Source organism: Pelodiscus sinensis, chromosome 2 (assembly GCF_052426305.1).
Source record: "Pelodiscus sinensis isolate ZL-2025 chromosome 2, ASM5242630v1, whole genome shotgun sequence".
NCBI lineage: Eukaryota > Metazoa > Chordata > Testudines > Trionychidae > Pelodiscus > Pelodiscus sinensis.
This window is the reverse complement of record NC_143053.1, coordinates 260029551-260049544: the sequence shown is the minus strand read 5'-3', so window position 1 is coordinate 260049544 and position 19994 is coordinate 260029551. Positions and strand designations below refer to the sequence as shown.

Sequence of the window (19994 nt, the reverse complement as noted above, 5' to 3'; positions counted from 1 at the left end):
TGGTTTGTTTTAAACCTGCTGCCTGTTCATTTCATTTGGTGCCCCCTAGTTCTTATATTGTGGGAATAAGTAAAGAACTTTTCCTTATTCACTTTTTCCACACCAGTCATGATTTCATAGACCTCTATCCTATCCCCCCTTAGTCTCCTCTAAGGAACGGTAGGAGGGAGAACAGCAAAATAAAGACAATGGATTTCAGGAAGGCAGACTTTAGCCAAGTCAGGGGGTTAGTAAATAAGATCCCATGGGAAACAAATCTAAGAGGGAAATCGATTGACCACACTTGGCAGTTTCTCAACAACAAAAAATAGTGGAGAAAATACTTAAGGAACCTGCAGAGGGCAGCCCGTAGGGCACAGCTGTCATGGTGGCGCTGTGGTATGGGCACCAGGGGCCAATGTAACCCACCCACCTAGATACCAAAATCAAATGGGCTACGTCCTCACTGCTTCCCTCTTGCAGAAGAGGAAATGCAAATGAGGCGCTCATTAGCATATGCCATGCTGCATTTGCATATCCTCTTCCAATGCTTTTTGCGCAAGCGGTTTTTGCGCAAAAACAAGCAGTGGAGACCTCGTGAGGTTTCCAGGATCTTGCGCAAAAGGGGTTCCACCCCGGCCCGGCCCCGCCCCTCCCTCACCTGCGTAGTTGCGTACTGCCTGGCTTTTAGACATGCTTATGCAGAGTGAGCGTGTCTCCCAGCCAGGCAGTGCGCAGCTACGCCCTGATACTCCCGATAATCACAAAACGTCTTTAATTAGAAAACTCCCGACATTTCTACGTCCGGTATTTTCTCCATTCGTTTCCTGGACAGAAAGCTCAAATACCGGACTGCCTGGTTCAAAACCGGACGCCTGGCGACCCTAAATGAAAGGGGCTCTGGATCCCCCCTGTTGGTCCCTGCCCCATGGGGGCTCTCCTGCCCCCCCCCCCTCAGCCGGCGACACCAGGCGTAAAGGAGACAGTCCCCCGGAGCCGGGGAAGCCCTGGGCGGGGTCGTGTGGCCGTAGCGTCCGAGGGCCGGGCAGGCAGTGTGTAACCCACGCACCTCGTGCGGGTCCCTGCCCCAGGCAGTGGCACTTAGACCCCGTCCAGCGAGCTAAGACCCAGGGAGCTCTCCAGCACAAGCTGAGCACCAGCTGGCGTCACTGAGTTCCCGAGGTTCTGGGTTCGAATCTGCCTGGTGGCTGTTACATGTGCTCTCGGCTCCTGTTCCCCATGGGTGGGGTTCTGTGCAGGGGGGCCCACATAAAACAGAGTGACATCAGCCCTTTGCTGTGAAGCTTTAATGTCATTTCAACCCCGGGCCTCCCGGCACCAGGGACAGCCCGTTCTGCAAGCAGCTGGGACCCCCAGTCCATGCTATTACTGGGAAGGAGGTGCGGGGGGAGGGGTTATGCGGCTGCAGGACTCAGAGAAGGGGCTTGGTTCCAGGCCGGCCCTCCGGCAGGGTGAGCCGTGTGCGTCTGTGCCCGCTGGGGGGGTTAGGATCCAGAGTTTCTTTAGCTGGCCTCAGGGGCATGGGGAGAGGGGGAGGCACCAGACCCCAGCTTGGGGGGCAGAAGTTAATTTCCGCTTGCTCCGCCGGCCGAGCGGCTCTCCTGCTCCGTCCCGGGGGGCCGGTGGCTCTGCAGCGTGAGGCTGGAGAAGCAGCCGGCGCAATGCAGCCTGCGTCTGCCCCCCTGCTTTGCTCGGTGCTTCGCCGCCAGGGGCTGCCCGTCTTCTCGCCTGGCCCGGGGGCGTCCCTCCTGCACGAGACGGAAAGAGGTGACCGACGGCATCCTCCGCCCCGCGGCTCCTCGCAGGGACCCAGAGGAGAGAGCCAGGGCCCAGGAGGCAGGGTGGGGTCAGGGTGCTCTGACAATCAGCTGGTGGCCCGGAAACCAGGCCGTCTCCAGTTCTGATCTTGGCTCCCACCTGGACTCACTGTGCCACCGTTAACCACCCTGTGCCTCAGTTTCCCCATCTGGCGGTACTACAGAGCCAGCTCCGGTAGGGGGACAGGAGGACGCTTAGGGCCCAGACAGCGCTAGCTACTGAGCAAAGAGCTTCACAGGGCAGGAGCTTGTGCTGGCGAGATTCAGGGCACCGAAAGCGTTGAATGGCCCCCGGAGCGGGCACACAGCAAGCCGGGCTGGTAACTATTAACCCCACGTCAATATTTACAGGCCGGCTCCGATGGATAAAGCTGGCGCTCGCTGGGAAGCCAGTGGCCGGATTCAGAGGTTGGGGTCGGGGGGGCGTTGCACTAACTCCTGTTTTCATGCAGTGCCGTGCGCTGCGAAGCCGTAGCCTTGCACTGGCGTCGATCTAGGGAAACGCCACGTCCTCCAGTGTTTGTCACTGTGTCACAGTGGAGACCTGCAGGTCGGGGCTCCCTGCACGCCAGACACGTGTGCAGCGGCCCAGGAGGGAGTCCAAAGCCCCCAATGGATTAGCAGAGTGCCCACCGCTAGAGTTTGGGAGTCTAGTGGTAGTGCACATCCGCACATGCCTGGGTGCACATAAAATTTGCTCCGCACACAGGGAGGAAAAATCTGCCAGTGGATGGAAAAGCTTAGCGGGTTCGAGGCCTGGGGCAGCCCACCAGCCCCTGCTCCATCTCTGTGGCTGGCGGGGGGACCTCCACGTTGCTTGGGGCAGCACTGGGTGGCGACAGGGAAGCCCGGCGTTACAAGGCAGCCGGCGGCCCGTGGAGACGACACGTCCCAGCATGCAATGCTTCCGCCTACTGTGCGCAGCCACAGGGAGCCCTTGGAGTGGTTCGGAATCGGAGACCCGCCCCCGCCCGGCAGATCCCTGCCTCGCCCTTACCTTGTGGGTGAACAGCGGGCTGTAGCAGCCGGAGCAGGGGAGCCTGGGTGGCTTGGGAGGGGTTCCTTCCGCCTCCCTCCTCGCTCTGTCTTGCAGATCAGGCCCCTGGGCAAGGAGAGAGGGGATCGGGCCCGCCCTCGCGGCAGGGGTGTAGCACGCGGAGGGCACGTCTCCCCCCGGCGCCCCCGGCCAGCTCCCAGCATCCCGCAGGGGGGCGTGCGCTGCCAGCGTCACGCGCTAGTGCCAAGGGTGCGAAGGGGCGGGCGTGCTCCAGGACAGGGTCAGGGCTGGACACACCCGGGGCGGCGGGTATCCGCGGCCAGGCTCAGCCTCCCCATACCCTGGCTGTGCCCTGCCCCGCTTCCACTCCAGCATCCCTCCCCCCATCGGCTGAACCTGGCAGGGGCTCAGCCCCGGGCCCCTCTGAGCTGGACGGGGCAGCGGGCAACCGGCCCAGGCTGGTGCTCAGGTCTGCCCCTGGCGTCGGGGCAGCGTTTAACCCGGGCGCCGGGATGGGGCCGGCGGCTCGGCTCAGTGCTGGGCCAAGCAGACACCGGGGGGGGGGGGGTAGGGACAGGGTTCCTCTAGGAGAGGGGAAGACGGGGGGGCGTGGGGTAACCTCCCTGAAAAGGGGAGGGCCCCACCCCACCCCCCCACCCCACCCCATGGCCTGTCCGACTTTCCCACCAGCCCGTGCCCGGTCGAGCAGTGTCGGCCCCGGCAGGGCGGTGCTGGGCGCACTCACAGAGCAGGCTGGGTACCCGAGACTGGGGCAGCACAGAGGGGGCAGAGCAAGAAGGGGGCAGGGCGAAGGGGGGCAGAGCAGGGAGGAGGTGGGGTGAGGGGGCAGGGCTGGGGGCTCTCGTGGAGCAGCCTGGGTACCCAAGGTTGGCACAACGGGAAGGGGGCAGAGCAGGGAGGGAGCAGGGCAGGGAGGGGGCAGAGAGGGGAGGGTTGAGTGGAGAGGGGTAGCGCAGGGGAGTGGAGGGACAGGGAGGGGGCAGAGAGGGGAAGGCGTTGCGTGGGGAGGGACAGGGAAGGAGAAGGGAGGGGAGGGGAGGGGAGGGGGGGAGGGGAGGAGAGGGGAGGGGCAGGGAGGCGCTCAGGGTAAGTGGAGGCAGACATGGAGCGCCCAGTCCAGGCCCGGCCCCACAGCAGGTTTCTCTGCCGTCCCTGAGCCGGGCGGTGGTCGGGCAGGAAGGGCAGCAGGCTGGGCTGCCCTGCCCCACACATCCCCTCAGCTGGACCCTGCTGCGCCCTCAGGCCCCACCTCAGCTCAGCTCCAGCGCGACGCCGTCCCCAGGGGCTGCCCTGAGCACGGGGGTCTGTCCCGCCCGGCACCGTGAGGCTCCCCCCTCGCCCTGGGCACCGGGCGCTTGGCCAGGTCACTTGATCCAGGCAGGCGGGGTCCAGCGCCCCTCTGGGCCGGGTGCTCACAGGATCGGCAGCCTCTGGACAGCCCAGCCCAGCACGGCTCAGCCAACCCGAGCGGACTCTAAGAGGCCAGTGACCTGCAGGGACCCGCTCCCACCCCACCCGGGGCATGGGCTGCCTGCGGAAACGCCGGGCACTAAGGGCTCTGCCGTCGAACTTCCAAAAATACTGGGAAGAGCCGGTGGAGGGGCCACGATTTCCAGGCCAGGCGTACCTCGGGGCGCCAATCAAATGGGGCAGAGAGAGGTATCATGTAGCTGATGAGCGGGGAGTCCGTCGTAGGCTTTGGGCGGGGGCGGGGGCGGCGTCCCGGCCGACGAGGTCTTCTCACGTCCCTCCTGGTTCTCCCGTCCAAGGGCGGGGCCTGCGGAAGGGCAGCGTTCGCTCCGAACGGCGGTGGGATCGGTGGGGGGAGGGGGCGTGGGACCTCACGGGATGGGGTGGGGGGTGAGCTCTGCTCTGTTCATTCCCACCCTGCGCCCCCAGTTCCAGCCCTCGCCAGTGAGGGCCCCGTCCCACGGCCTGTCCGACTTTCCCACCAGCCCCTGCCCGTGTCGGCCCCGGCAGGGTGGGGGCAGAGAGGGGAGGGGCAGGGAGGCGCTCAGGGTAAGCGGAGGCAGACGTGGAGCGCCCAGTCCAAGCCCGGCCCCACAGCAGGTTTCTCTGCCGTCCCTGAGCCGGGCGGTGGTCGGGCAGGAAGGGCAGCAGGCTGGGCTGCCCTGCCCCACACATCCCCCCAGCTGGACCCTGCTGCGCCCTCAGGCCCCGCCTCGGCTCAGCTCCAGCGCGACGCCGTCCCCAGGGGCTGCCCTGGGCGTGGGGACCTGTCCCGCCCAGCACCGTGAGGCTCCCCCCTCGCCCTGGGGGTCGGGGCACTTGGCCCAGGCAGCTCACAGGATCCGGCTTCTCCTCCCCCGGGCACAGCCAGGCCCTGGGTTCGACGGGAGCCGCTGGCTGTGAGGGGAAACCGGCAGCCTCCGAACAGCCCAGCCCAGCCCAGCCCAGCGGGCGCTAAGAGGCCAGTGACCTGCAGGGACCCGCTCTGCCCCCCCCACACACCCCACCCCAGGCACGGGGAGGGCAGCGGGTGCTGGAGCCGGGGGGAGCGGCCCTGCTGAGCGGCTGTTGGTCTCCCCCTCCCAGCCTGACAGGGAGACCTGGCTGCTCCCGGCCCTCACTCCAAAAGGGGGGCTGCTGCCCCCTCCCTCCTGTGCCTCGATTTCCCCAGCCAACCCCTTGCTCGGGGACGACCCAGCCGGGCCCTGTGCTCTGTGCCTGCCCCTCCCAGCACAGCCCTGCAGCCTGCTGGTTAGTCCACAGGTGGGGGAGCAACCGACAGGCTGGGGAGGGAAGAGAGTGATGGGTTGGGGAGCCAGGCAGGGCCGGGGTGGGGCCTCAGAGAAGGGGAGGGGCCAGGTGTGCGGGTGTCAAGGATCAGGACGCTGGCAGCCCCACCTCCACCTTCCCGGGTCTGAGAAGAGTCAGGTAGCCTGGTCTCCTCGTAGGCCTGGGTCTGGCTGGCGGCTGCTTCTCCACCTGCCTCCTGGCTCTCTCGGGCACGTCTGGGACCTGCGGAGAGAGGATGGGAGCTGGGAGCCGGTGCAGGGCTCAGTGGCAGGATGCATCGCCCAGCGCCAGCGTCAGGACCTCTGGCAAGGAGTTCCACAGGTTGACTGTGCGCTGAGTGACAAATCGCTTGAATGCGGGAGTGGGGGGGAGGAAATGTTGTTGTTCTTATTGTATGAGTAAAAGGCAGTAGAACTGTACTTAACCTGGACTGACTGAGGGCATCAGGAGAGAGGGTGGGGAAAAGGTGTTTTGCTTGATGGTCTGTCTGAGTCACAGGTACTATTTGACCTGCCCCTCTCCACTGTTTAACGACAGAGCTGATTAGGCTCCATATCTAGTCTTTTGTGTTAAGTGACCACGACAGCTGAAATCACTGATAATCAAGTCCAAGTGCTTAGTCCTGCTGTGGGGACAGTGTTCCTGTGGGTTTCTGTGTAAGAGACAGCCCAGGCTGCACTAGGAGCGAGGTTCCCCCACTGAGAGCTCAGCTGAAATCACTGAGAGCTGGGTGGATCAAGGGTATGTCTACACTACCCCGCTAGTTCGAACTAGGAGGGTAATGTAGGCATACCGCACTTGCTAATGAAGCCCGGGATTTGAACTAGTCCGAACTACCTAGTTCGAGCCCCGTGTAGCCGCGTGGCACGGGGTTCGAACCAGCGGGGATTTAAAAATGGCGGCTCCCCGCTTATGCAAATGAAGCCCGGGAAATTCAAATCCCAGGCTTCATTTGCAAGTGCGGTATGCATACATTACCCTCCTAGTTCGAACTAGCGGGGTAGTGTAGACATACCCTAAAAGGGTGTCACAAGGCGAAAGGAGAAAACTTGTTCCTCCTGGCCTCGGAGGATAGGGTAAGAAGCAATGGGCTTAAACTGCAGCAAGGGAGGTTTAGGTTGGACATTAGGAAAAAGTTCCTAACTGTCAGGGTGGTTAAACACCGGAATAAATTGCCCAGGGAGGTTGTGGAATCCCCATCTCTGGAGATATTTAAGAGTAGGTTAGATAAATGTCTATCAGGGATGGTCTAGACAGTATTTGGTCCTGCCATGGGGGCAGGGGACTGGACTCGATGACCTCTAGAGGTCCCTTCCAGTCCTAGTATTCTATGATACCACACACTGCAAACTGGAGGCCAGTGTTAAGTGCACTGTTACTGGCTTTGGAAAGTATCTACCAAGATAAACTGGATCTAAGTAGTGAGGCTGGTGGATTATTTTTGCTACTGTAACCACCAGCGGACAAATTTGAACCTTGGACCTCTGAAGCAGAGGATAGGAGCCTCTACCCACTGAGCTAAAAGCCAGCTGGCTCCCAGCCCGTGATGCAGAGGTCTCTTGAGCTTAGCTGTTGCTATGGTCTAGAGACACTTGCATTGCTCAGTAACCGCACTAGGGATACATCTAGACTGCAGGCTTTTGTCAACAGTTACTGTCAACAAAGCTTCTGTCGACAAAGGGCGTCTAGACTACAGCCAGTTCTGTCGTCAAAGAGCGTCTAGACTACAGCCAGTTCTGTCGACAAAGAGCGTCTAGACTACAGCCAGTTCTGTTGTCAAAGAGCGTCTAGACTACAGCCAGTTCTGTTGTCAAAGCAAGCCGCTTTGTCGACATGAGAGTGTAGACGCAAAGGACAGTGGAGATGCAGTAACGCCTTCTGTCGACAGAACTCTGTTGACAAAAGGCGTTATTCCTCGTAGAATGAGGTTTACAGCCATCGACTGTAGGGGCAGGGCTGGGTGCACTGAGAGAGCACGCTGGGTACCCAAGGCTGGCATAGCGGGGAGGGGGCAGAGAGGGCAGGGAATTGGGAGGGGAGGGGCGGGGCAGGGAGGAGGCAGAGAGGGGAGTGAATTGGGAGGGGCGGGGCAGGGAGGAGGCAGAGAGGGGAGGGAATTGGGAGGGGAGGGGCGGGGCAGGGAGGAGGCAGAGAGGGGAGGGAATTGGGAGGGGAGGGGGGGCAGGGAGGAGGCAGGGAGGAGGCAGAGAGGGGAGGGAATTGGGAGGGGAGGGGCAGGGCAGGGAGGAGGCAGAGAGGGGAGGGAATTGGGAGGGGAGGGGCAGGGCAGGGAGGAGGCAGAGAGGGGAGGGAATTGGGAGGGGAGGGGAGGGGCAGGGAGGAGGCAGAGAGGGGAGGGAATTGGGAGGGGAGGGGCAGGGCAGGGAGGAGGCAGAGAGGGGAGGGAATTGGGAGGGGAGGGGCAGGGCAGGGAGGAGGCAGAGAGGGGAGGGAATTGGGAGGGGCGGGGCAGGGAGGAGGCAGAGAGGGGAGGGAATTGGGAGGGGCGGGGCAGGGAGGAGGCAGAGAGGGGAGGGAATTGGGAGGGGAGGGGCAGGGCAGGGAGGAGGCAGAGAGGGGAGGGAATTGGGAGGGGAGGGGCAGGGCAGGGAGGAGGCAGAGAGGGGAGGGAATTGGGAGGGGAGGGGCAGGGCAGGGAGGAGGCAGAGAGGGGAGGGAATTGGGTGGGGGAAGCGGGGAGGGGGCAGGGCAGGGAGGAGGCAGAGAGGGGAGGGAATTGGGAGGGGAGGGGCAGGGCAGGGAGGAGGCAGAGAGGGGAGGGAATTGAGAGGGGAGGGGCAGGGCAGGGAGGAGGCAGAGAGGGGAGGGAATTGGGAGGGGAGGGGCAGGGCAGGGAGGAGGCAGAGAGGGGAGGGAATTGGGTGGGGAGGGGCAGGGCAGGGAGGAGGCAGAGAGGGAAGGAAATTGGGAGGGGAGGGGCAGGGCAGGGAGGAGGCAGAGAGGGGAGGGAATTGGGAGGGGAGGGGCGGGGCAGGGAGGAGGCAGAGAGGGGAGGGAATTGGGAGGGGCGGGGCAGGGAGGAGGCAGAGAGGGGAGGGGATTGGGAGGGGAGGGGCGGGGCAGGGAGGAGGCAGAGAGGGGAGGGAATTGGGAGGGGCAGGGCAGGGAGGAGGCAGAGAGGGGAGGGAATTGGGAGGGGAGGGGTAGGGCAGGGAGGAGGCAGAGAGGGGAGGGAATTGGGAGGGGAGGGGCAGGGCAGGGAGGAGGCAGAGAGGGGAGGGAATTGGGAGGGGAGGGGCAGGGCAGGGAGGAGGCAGAGAGGGGAGGGAATTGGGTGGGGAGGGGCAGGGCAGGGAGGAGGCAGAGAGGGAAGGGAATTGGGAGGGGAGGGGCAGGGCAGGGAGGAGGCAGAGAGGGGAGGGAATTGGGAGGGGAGGGGCAGGGCAGGGAGGAGGCAGAGAGGGGAGGGAATTGGGAGGGGAGGGGCAGGGCAGGGAGGAGGCAGAGAGGGGAGGGAATTGGGTGGGGAGGGGCAGGGCAGGGAGGAGGCAGAGAGGGAAGGGAATTGGGAGGGGAGGGGCAGGGCAGGGAGGAGGCAGAGAGGGGAGGGAATTGGGAGGGGAGGGGCAGGGCAGGGAGGAGGCAGAGAGGGGAGGGAATTGGGAGGGGAGGGGCAGGGAGGAGGCAGAGAGGGGAGGGAATTGGGAGGGGCGGGGCAGGGCAGGGAGGCGCTCAGGGTAAGCGGAGGCAGACGTGGCGCGCCCAGTCCAGCTCCGGCCCCACAGCAGGTTTCTCTGCCGTCCCTGTTGCGCCCTCAGGCCCTGCCTTGGCTCAGCTCCAGCGCGACACCGTCTCCAGGGGCTGCCCTGGGGCCCTGGGCGCGGGGGCCTGTCCCGCCCGGCATGGTGAGGCTCCCCCCTCGCCCTGGGCACCGGGGCGCTTGGCCAGGTCACGTGGCCCAGGCAGGCGGGGTCCAGCGCCCCTCTGGGCCAGGCGCTCACAGGATCCGGCTTCTCCTCCCCCGGGCGCTGCCGGGCCCCAGTTCGACGGGAGCTGCCAGCCAGCCCAACCCAGACCAGACCAGACCAGACCAGACCAGCAGACACTAAAAGGCCAGCGACCTGCAGGGACCCGCTCCGTGCGCCCCCGCCCTGCGCCCTGGGCACTGGAAGGGCAGCGGATGCTGGCGCCGGGGGAGCGGCTCTGCTGAGCGGCTGCTGGTCTCCTCCCCCAGCCTGACAGGGAGACCTGGCTGCTCCCGGCCCTCATGCCACAATAGGGACTGGTTCCTTCCGGGGCGGGCGTATTCACCTGTCTGCCCCCCGCCCTGCTGTGCCTCGATTTCCCCACTCGGCCCCTTGCTTGGGGACTGGGCCCTGTGCTCTCTGCAGGCAGGCCCTGCACCCGCTCTTCCCAGCACAGCCCTGCAGCCTGCTGGTGGGTCCCATGGTGGGGGAGCAACCAATAGGTCTGGGGAGGGAAGAGACCGATGGATCAGGGAGCCAGGCAGGGAAGGGGTGGGGCCTCAGGGAGGGGGCGGAGCCAGGTGCAGGAGTTTCAGGGATCGAGATGCTGGCAGGCCCACTTCTACCTTGCCGGGTCTGAGGACAGTCAGGTAGCCTGGTCTCCTTGTAGGCCTGGGTCTGGCTCGCGGCTGCTTCTCCACCTGCCTCCTGGCTCTCACGGCCACCTCTGTGTCCTGCGGAGAGAGGATGGGAGCTGGGAGCCGGTGCATGGCTCGGTGGCAGGACGCATCGCCCCGTACCAGCCTCAGGACCTGCCCTGGTGCAGCCCCGACACCCATGGGAGGGACTCTGGACCGCCGGAGAAGGCGACCACAGAAAAAAGGGCAAGGGTGACCCCCAGAGATCCTTGAGGGGGGCTGGGGACAAGCCGTGCATGTGGCAGTGGGGGATTGCGGTGAGGCCTTTTCACCTTAACTCTGCCCTCGGCAGGCCGAGCTGCGCTGCCCCAGGCAGAGTTAAGGTGAGGCACTGCAGGTACAACAACCCACCTAGGCCTTGCCCGACAAGCGTTGGGGGGGGCTGGCTGCAGAGCTGGGCGGGGCAGTGGACACTGGACATTGCTGGCTGGCCCTGCTGCTTTACACCTGGGTCAGGCAGGTTCCCCGGCTCAGGGGCTGCTCTGGGAACTCGCTGCAGCTTGCTGCCCCGTTGTTATCCTTCCCCGGCCCGGCCCGGCCCTGCCTCCCCTGGCTGGGCTGGGAGCTCTGGCCCCTCCCTGGCACAGACGCTCTGGGCCCGTCTCTCCGGGCTGCCGTGCTCCCTGCTCACCTCCATGGGGGTGAAGCAGCCGGGACAGGGCTTGGCAGGGCACGTCGGGTGCGGCGGGCGCGTCGGGCGCAATTTGTCCTTCCTCTTCGCTGTCCGCCCATTCTGAGGGAGGGGGGAGAATTGGGCAGTGAGGGCCCCATCTCATGGCCAGTCCGTCTTCCCCTCCAGCTCCCTGCCCAGGCTCCGGGGAGGCACCAAGCAGAGGTGGCAGAACAGACTGGGCACCGGAGGTGGCAGAGCGGGAAGATGCTGGAGGTGGCAGTGGGGGAAGATGCTGGAGGTGGCAGAGTGGGCTGGGTGCCAGAGGCGGCAGTGGGGGAAGATGCTGGAGGTGGCAGAGTGGGCTGGGTGCCAGAGGCGGCAGTGGGGGAAGATGCTGGAGGCGGCAGAGTGGGCTGGGTGCCAGAGGTGGCAGTGGGGGAAGATGCTGGAGGTGGCAGAGCGGGCTGGGTGCCAGAGGTGGCAGTGGGGGAAGATGCTGGAGGCGGCACAGTGGGCTGGGTGCCAGAGGCGGCAGTGGGGGAAGATGCTGGAGGCGGCAGAGTGGGCTGGGTGCCAGAGGCGGCAGTGGGGGAAGATGCTGGAGGTGGCAGAGTGGGCTGGGTGCCAGAGGCGGCAGTGGGGGAAGATGCCGGAGGTGGCAGAGTGGGCTGGGTGCCAGAGGCGGCAGTGGGGGAAGATGCTGGAGGTGGCAGAGCGGGCTGGGTGCCAGAGGTGGCAGTGGGGGAAGATGCTGGAGGCGGCACAGTGGGCTGGGTGCCAGAGGCGGCAGTGGGGGAAGATGCTGGAGGCGGCAGAGTGGGCTGGGTGCCAGAGGCGGCAGTGGGGGAAGATGCTGGAGGTGGCAGAGTGGGCTGGGTGCCAGAGGCGGCAGTGGGGGAAGATGCCGGAGGTGGCAGAGTGGGCTGGGTGCCAGAGGCGGCAGTGGGGGAAGATGCTGGAGGTGGCAGAGTGGGCTGGGTGCCAGAGGCGGCAGTGGGGGAAGATGCTGGAGGTGGCAGAGTGGGCTGGGTGCCAGAGGCGGCAGTGGGGGAAGATGCTGGAGGCGGCAGTGTGGGCTGGGTGCCAGAGGTGGCAGTGGGGGAAGATGCTAGAGGTGGCAGAGTGGGCTGGGTGCCAGAGGCGGCAGTGGGGGAAGATGCTGGAGGCGGCAGAGTGGGCTGGGTGCCAGAGGCGGCAATGGGGGAAGATGCTGGAGGTGGCAGAGTGGGCTGGGTGCCAGAGGCGGCAGTGGGGGAAGATGCTGGAGGTGGCAGAGTGGGCTGGGTGCCAGAGGCGGCAGTGGGGGAAGATGCTGGAGGCGGCAGAGTGGGCTGGGTGCCAGAGGCGGCAGTGGGGGAAGATGCTGGAGGCGGCAGAGTGGGCTGGGTGCCAGAGGTGGCAGTGGGGGAAGATGCTGGAGATGGCAGAGTGGGCTGGGTGCCAGAGGCGGCAGTGAGGGAAGATGCTGGAGGCGGCAGAGTGGGCTGGGTGCCAGAGGCGGCAGTGGGGGAAGATGCTGGAGGTGGCAGAGTGGGCTCGGTGCCAGAGGCGGCAGTGGGGGAAGATGCTGGAGGCGGCAGAGTGGGCTGGGTGCCAGAGGCGGCAGTGGGGGAAGATGCTGGAGGTGGCAGAGTGGGCTGGGTGCCAGAGGCGGCAGTGGGGGAAGATGCTGGAGGTGGCAGAGTGGGCTGGGTGCCAGAGGCGGCAGTGGGGGAAGATGCTGGAGGTGGCAGAGTGGGCTGGGTGCCAGAGGTGGCAGTGGGGGAAGATGCTGGAGGCGGCAGTGGGGGAAGATGCCGGAGGTGGCAGTGGGGGAAGATGCTGGAGGCGGCAGAGTGGGCTGGGTGCCAGAGGCGGCAGTGGGGGAAGATGCTGGAGGCGGCAGTGGGGAAGATGCTGGAGGTGGCAGAGTGGGCTGGGTGCCAGAGGCGGCAGTGGGGGAAGATGCCGGAGGTGGCAGAGTGGGCTGGGTGCCAGAGGCGGCAGTGGGGGAAGATGCCGGAGGTGGCAGAGTGGGCTGGGTGCCAGAGGCGGCAGTGGGGGAAGATGCTGGAGGCGGCAGTGGGGAAGATGCTGGAGGTGGCAGAGTGGGCTGGGTGCCAGAGGCGGCAGTGGGGGAAGATGCTGGAGGTGGCAGTGTGGGCTGGGTGCCAGAGGCGGCAGTGGGGGAAGATGCTGGAGGTGGCAGTGTGGGCTGGGTGCCAGAGGTGGCAGTGGGGGAAGATGCTGGAGGTGGCAGAGTGGGCTGGGTGCCAGAGGTGGCAGTGGGGGAAGATGCTGGAGGTGGCAGAGTGGGCTGGGTGCCAGAGGTGGCAGTGGGGGAAGATGCTGGAGGTGGCAGTGGGGGAAGATGCTGGAGGTGGCAGAGTGGGCTGGGTGCCAGAGGCGGCAGTGGGGGAAGATGCTGGAGGCGGCAGAGCGGGCTGGGTGCCAGAGGTGGCAGTGGGGGAAGATGCTGGAGGCGGCAGAGTGGGCTGGGTGCCAGAGGCGGCAGTGAGGGAAGATGCTGGAGGCGGCAGAGTGGGCTGGGTGCCAGAGGTGGCAGTGGGGGAAGATGCTGGAGGCGGCAGAGTGGGCTGGGTGCCAGAGGTGGCAGTGGGGGAAGATGCTGGAGGCGGCAGAGTGGGCTGGGTGCCAGAGGTGGCAGTGAGGGAAGATGCTGGAGGCGGCAGAGTGGGCTGGGTGCCAGAGGCGGCAGTGAGGGAAGATGCTGGAGGTGGCAGAGTGGGCTGGGTGCCAGAGGTGGCAGTGGGGGAAGATGCTGGAGGCGGCAGAGTGGGCTGGGTGCCAGAGGTGGCAGTGGGGGAAGATGCTGGAGGCGGCAGAGTGGGCTGGGTGCCAGAGGCGGCAGTGGGGGAAGATGCTGGAGGTGGCAGAGTGGGCTGGGTGCCAGAGGCGGCAGTGAGGGAAGATGCTGGAGGCGGCAGAGTGGGCTGGGTGCCAGAGGCGGCAGTGAGGGAAGATGCTGGAGGCGGCAGAGTGGGCTGGGTGCCAGAGGCAGCAGTGGGGGAAGATGCCGGAGGCGGCAGAGTGGGCTGGGTGCCAGAGGCGGCAGTGGGGGAAGATGCCGGAGGCAGCAGAGAGGGAAGAGAGGGAAGGGGCAGTGTAGCTGCTCCTTCTTGCGCAAGAGCCTCTTCTGAAAAAAATGGGGGCTCATTAGGTATGCAAATGAGGCTCGGCGATATTCCACGTTTAGCCTTATTTGCATATTACTCACGCAAGAAGCCGCAAGTGTAGATATAGCCCCAGACAAGGCAGCCATGGCCAACCAAGGCTGTGGGGAGAGTCCCTGACCCGCCGCAGGGGAGAGGCCTCAGGCCAGTGCATGGGGTTCCAGAGTTCATGTGGGCAGGGGCCAGCGCCCCAAGCCCGCCCTCTCCCGGCAGGTCTCGCTCCCGGCAGCCATCTTGAGCCAGCCGCCCGCCTGCCCTCCAGCAAGGGCTCCCTGCTCTGCTTCCCTGCAGACAGTGGGGAGAGGTGACTGGCTCGAGGGCAATGGTGTTCTGTGGGCCACGGCCGCCCAGGATAGGTCCTGCCGGCTGGCGCATGGGCCACAGCTGCGTGCTTATTGACCCTGGGTTGGAAATCACTGCTCTGGGCGTTACCGGCTGGTCACTGAGGGTTCCCTTGTGTCTGCTGGGCAGGGGTAGTTAATGCATGGGCCTTGGGCCACATCCCGACCACCCGCTGCCTCGGAACAGCCCTCGAAATCTTTCTAGAGGTGGAACCTCTCTAGTCCGGCACTTGCTGGTCCGGCAACACCCGTGATCCGGCATGATGTTAGTTCGCCGGGTGTCTACTGTTATGGGTGCGGCCAAGTTTCTTGTGGTTCCTTAATGTTTGTTTAAAGCCACCAGACCTGGCCCGCCGTGCTGTTATTTACTTGAATTTACCCCAAAATGTCGTCTCAGAGCCCAGCCAACCGTGGGAGGGTTGGTAGGTGATGCTGCTAGACAATATTGACCTCCTGTGCTCCGGAAAAGTCTCTGGATCGGCACCGGCCAGGTCCCAAAGGTGCTGGACCAGAGAAGTCCGACCTGTCCTTGCTTAGTAGTATCATTCTTGTTACCGTGTTTTAGTATTTTCTCTGGCGCCAAGTCTTTGAGCAACATGGGCAGTCGGTGGACAGCTTTTGCCAAGGCTCCGCCCCCAGGAGAGCCACAGGGAGGGTGGGCGGCACGTGGCCCCAGCCTCGCCCCCAGCAGCAAGGGGAGGGAGCAGGGTTCAGGCCCCAGCCTCCCCCGCCCTACAGCTGCTGCCCCACCCCTGTTGACCAAGATATTTGGACCTTGACAAAAGATAACCAACTACGCCCGAGTGCAGCTCATCGGAGTCCACCCCGGCCAGCCCTAGACCCCTGGCCCTGATGGCCCATGTCCCGGGGGGGCGTCGCTCCCTCCCCCGGGTTCATGGCCCTGCAGCGCGGCGCCGTGCAGAATGGGGGGCACCCCAGTCATTGGAGCAAATTCCCACCCTGACCCCCGGCCTCGCTTTCCTCATGTTGGCGGGGCTGTGGGGAGACTCCAGAGAGAGCTGGGCAGAGGTGGGTGGGGACTGACAGGACTAACGTAGCGGGGGAGACAGAACTAACGTGGGGGGAGACAGGACTAACGTAGCGGGGGGAGACAGGATTAACGTAGCGGGGGGAGACAGGACTAACATAGCGGGGGGAGACAGGACTAACGTGGGGGGAGACAGGAATAACGTAGCGGGGGGAGACAGGACTAACGTAGCGGGGGAGACAGGACTAACGTAGCGGGGGGGAGACAGGACTAACGTAGCGGGGGGAGACAGGAATAACGTAGCGGGGGAGACAGGACTAACGTAGCGGGGGGAGACAGGACTAACGTAGCGGGGGGGAGACAGGACTAACGTAGCGGGGGAGACAGGACTAACGTAGCGAGGGAGACAGGAATAACGTAGCGGGGGGAGACAGGACTAACGTAGCGGGGGGGAGACAGGACTAACGTAGCGGGGGGAGACAGGTCTAATGTAGCGGGGGGGAGACAGGACTAACGTAGCGAGGGGGAGACAGGACTAACGTAGCGGGGGGAGACAGGATTAACGTAGCGGGGGGAGACAGGACTAACGTAGCGGGGGAGACAGGATTAACGTAGCGGGGGAGACAGGACTAACGTAGCGAGGGGGAGACAGGACTAACGTAGCGGGGGGGAGACAGGACTAACGTAGCGGGGGGGAGACAGGTCTAACGTAGCGGGGGGAGACAGGATTAACGTAGCGGGGGGAGACAGGATTAACGTAGCGGTGGGGAGACAGGACTAACGTAGCGGGGGAGAGACAGGACTAACATAGCGGGGGGGAGACAGGACTAACGTAGCGGGGGAGACAGGACTAACGTAGCGGGGGGAGACAGGATTAACGTAGCGGGGGGAGACAGGACTAACGTAGCGGGGGGGAGACAGGTCTAACGTAGCGGGGGGAGACAGGATTAACGTAGCGGGGGGAGACAGGACTAACGTAGCGAGGGAGACAGGACTAACGTAGCGGGAGAGACAGGACTAACGTAGCGGGGGAGAGACAGGATTAATGTAGCGGGGGGAGACAGGATTAACGTAGCGGGGGAGAGACAGGACTAACGTAGCGGGGGGAGACAGGATTAACGTTGCGGGGGAGAGACAGGACTAACGTAGCAGGGGGGAGACAGGACTAACGTAGCGGGAGAGACAGGACTAACGTAGCGGGGGGAGACAGGATTAACGTAGCGGGGGAGAGACAGGACTAACGTAGCGGGGGGAGACAGGACTAACGTAGCGGGGGAGAGACAGGATTAACGTAGCGGGGGAGACAGGACTAACGTAGCGGGGGGAGACAGGACTAACGTGGGGGGAGACAGGACTAACGTGGGGGGAGACAGGAATAACGTAGCGAGGGAGACAGGACTAACGTAGCGGGGGGAGACAGGACTAACGTGGGGGGAGACAGGACTAACGTAGCGGGGGAGACAGGACTAACGTAGCGGGGGGAGACAGGACTAACGTGGGGGGAGACAGGACTAACGTGGGGGGAGACAGGAATAACGTAGCGAGGGAGACAGGACTAACGTAGCGGGGGGAGACAGGACTAACGTGGGGGGAGACAGGATTAACGTAGCGGGGGAGACAGGACTAACGTAGCGGGGGGAGACAGGACTAACGTGGGGGGAGACAGGACTAACGTGGGGAGAGACAGGACTAACGTAGCGGGGGGGAGACAGGACTAACGTAGCGGGGGAGAGACAGGATTAACGTAGCGGGGGAGACAGGACTAACGTAGCGGGGGGAGACAGGACTAACGTGGGGGGAGACAGGTCTAACGTAGCGGGGGGAGACAGGACTAACGTGGGGGGAGACAGGACTAACGTAGCGGGGGGGAGACAGGACTAACGTAGCGGGGGAGACAGGACTAACGTAGCGGGGGGGAGACAGGTCTAACGTAGCGGGGGGAGACAGGACTAACGTGGGGGGAGACAGGACTAACGTAGCGGGGGGAGACAGGACTAACGTAGCGGGGGGGAGACAGGTCTAACGTAGCGGGGGGAGACAGGACTAACGTAGCGGGGGGGAGACAGGTCTAACGTAGCGGGGGGAGACAGGACTAACGTGGGGGGAGACAGGAATAACGTAGCGAGGGAGACAGGACTAACGTAGCGGGGGGAGACAGGACTAACGTGGGGGGAGACAGGACTAACGTAGCGGGGGAGACAGGACTAACGTAGCTGGGGGAGACAGGACTAACGTGGGGGGAGACAGGACTAACGTGGGGGGAGACAGGAATAACGTAGCGAGGGAGACAGGACTAACGTAGCGGGGGGAGACAGGACTAACGTGGGGGGAGACAGGATTAACGTAGCGGGGGAGACAGGACTAACGTAGCGGGGGGAGACAGGACTAACGTGGGGGGAGACAGGACTAACGTGGGGAGAGACAGGACTAACGTAGCGGGGGGGAGACAGGACTAACGTAGCGGGGGAGAGACAGGATTAACGTAGCGGGGGAGACAGGACTAACGTAGCGGGGGGAGACAGGACTAACGTGGGGGGAGACAGGTCTAACGTAGCGGGGGGAGACAGGACTAACGTGGGGGGAGACAGGAATAACGTAGCGGGGGAGACAGGACTAACGTAGCGAGGGAGACAGGACTAACGTAGCGGGGGGAGACAGGACTAACGTAGCGGGGGGGAGACAGGTCTAACGTAGCGGGGGGAGACAGGACTAACGTGGGGGGAGACAGGACTAACGTAGCGGGGGGAGACAGGACTAACGTAGCGGGGGGGAGACAGGTCTAACGTAGCGGGGGGAGACAGGACTAAAGTAGCGGGGGAGACAGGTCTAACGTAGCGGGGGGAGACAGGACTAACGTGGGGGGAGACAGGAATAACGTAGCGAGGGAGACAGGACTAACGTAGCGGGGGGAGACAGGACTAACGTAGCGGGGGGAGACAGGACTAACGTGGGGGGAGACAGGTCTAACGTAGCGGGGGGAGACAGGACTAACGTAGCGGGGGGGAGACAGGACTAACGTAGCGGGGGAGAGACAGGACTAACGTAGCGGGGGGAGACAGGACTAACGTAGCGGGGGGAGACGCGCTTCTGAGCCACACCGAGCTATTCGCCAGGGCTCGCCCAGAGCTGCGTGTGGCTCCAAAGCGTCTCCCCCCGCCAGAGTCTGGTCGGATGAGAAATAAAACCTCCTCCCTCCGTCCCCCCCCCGCTCCCCCCCTCCGTCCCCCGCCTCCCTCTGCGCCCACAGCAGAAGCAGGTCTCATAGGTCTGTGACCAGGCAGGAGAGAGACAGAGAGAGATGCACACACATGACAGCACTGAACACAGATGATCACACTAAACACACACAAATACACAACAGCACTGAACACACACACACAAGCGCACTGAACACACACAAATACACAACAGCGCTGAACACATATGACAGCACTGAACATACACACACAACAGCACTGAGCGCACACAAAAGCACTGATCACACACGACAGCACTGAATACACACACAACAGTACTGAATACACAAGACAGCACTAAACACACACACCTCAGAACTGAATACACATACATGACAGCACTAATCACACACACAACAGCACTGAATACACACGCACAACAGCACTGAACACACATGACAGTCCTAATCACACACACACACACGAGCACTGAACAAACGCAACAGCACTAGCACACATGCACAAACACAACAGCACTGACTCCACACGCACTTACGCAACAGCACTGATCATGCGTGCGCACACATGCCAGCACTGAACAAACGCAACAGCACTGATCACATGCGTGCACACACGACAGCACTGAACACGCACGCAAACACCACAGCACTGAACAAATGCAATAGCACTAACACACATGCACACACACAACAGCACTGCTCACACACTGCCCCTCCCTGGCTTGGCAGCTTCAGGCCACATCCTGCTGTGCCTCCCCAGACTCAGCCGCACTTTGGAACAAGGCCAACGCGACCCCAGTGCGGAGCGATGGCCACAGCGCCTCGTCCCCTCTCCCGCTGCCCCTCCCACACACACACAGCTGCCCCGTCTCTCCTACCGCCTTCTTCGCCTCCCTCACAGCCCCTGGGTCGGCCCCGGCCAGCGCCACGCCGGCCAGCACGGCCGCCAAAGCCCCCAGCAGCCAGAGCCTCATCCTGCCGCCGCTCGAGGGGCCGGGAGCGCGCCGGCTTGGCCCCTGCAGTCGCGGGTTCTCGCCCCGGTTCGCGCCCCTGCAGCTGGAGGGCGAGGAAACGTCTCCAGGCCCCGCACGGACCTTGACTCTTGGCTCCGCGCTGGGTCCGGCCTGTTGTTACACATTTACCGCCCCCCAGCTCCTGATAGGCCGCTGCCGCCTCCACCCGGCTCCCTGGACGAGGACGAGCCGCCCCCAGCAGACTCGGCACACAGCCGGTCCGGGGAGCCAGGCGGGAGCCCAGGCAGCTGGCCGGGTTGGGATGGGCAGGGCTCCAGTACGACGCAGAGCTCGGCCAGTCTCTCCAACTCCCAGGGCCAACGTCCCGAGCCCGGCGCCTGCAGGGTTCAGGACGCTAGGCCCCCGGCACCGGCTGAACCCCAGGCCGTGCTGCCGAGACGCCCCCGACTCCCCCCAGCCCAGCTGCTGAAGCCCAGAGTCTGGGCTCTGG

General features: G+C 64.0%; 1 protein-coding gene across 4 annotated transcripts; it reads right to left on the bottom strand.

The window, feature by feature from the left end:
* Positions 1–1269: 1269 nt before the first annotated feature.
* On the bottom strand, positions 1270–19642 carry LOC106732958 (uncharacterized). Of its 4 annotated transcripts, none has more exons than XM_075923051.2 (7): positions 19409–19640; positions 10851–10952; positions 10148–10255; positions 5704–5817; positions 4418–4612; positions 2815–2919; positions 1270–1748 (listed from the first exon to the last, which is right to left on the bottom strand). In XM_075923051.2, exons 1-7 carry the CDS (start codon positions 19502–19504, stop codon positions 1566–1568), a joined length of 903 nt encoding a protein of 300 aa, XP_075779166.2. In that variant the 5' UTR covers positions 19505–19640; the 3' UTR covers positions 1270–1565. The 4 variants fall into 4 exon arrangements, with proteins under 4 accessions (XP_075779166.2, XP_075779167.2, XP_075779169.2 ...); XM_075923052.2 differs by having other exon boundaries at positions 4463–4612; positions 19409–19638; XM_075923054.2 differs by lacking the exon at positions 4418–4612 and having other exon boundaries at positions 19409–19642.
* Positions 19643–19994: the final 352 nt, after the last annotated feature.

Bases quoted from the DNA above. Each gene is read 5' to 3' on its own strand.
- LOC106732958 (XM_075923051.2), bottom strand. From the start codon at position 19,504: ATGAGGCTCTGGCTGCTGGGGGCTTTGGCGGCCGTGCTGGCCGGCGTG. The intron at 10,256-10,850 runs GTGAGCAGGGAG...CTCTCTCCGCAG, and splicing joins GCTGCTTCACCCCCATGGAG to GACACAGAGGTGGCCGTGAG. The intron at 4,613-5,703 runs GTGGGGCTGCCA...GCCCTTCCGCAG, and splicing joins TCAGACCCGGGAAGGTGGAG to GCCCCGCCCTTGGACGGGAG.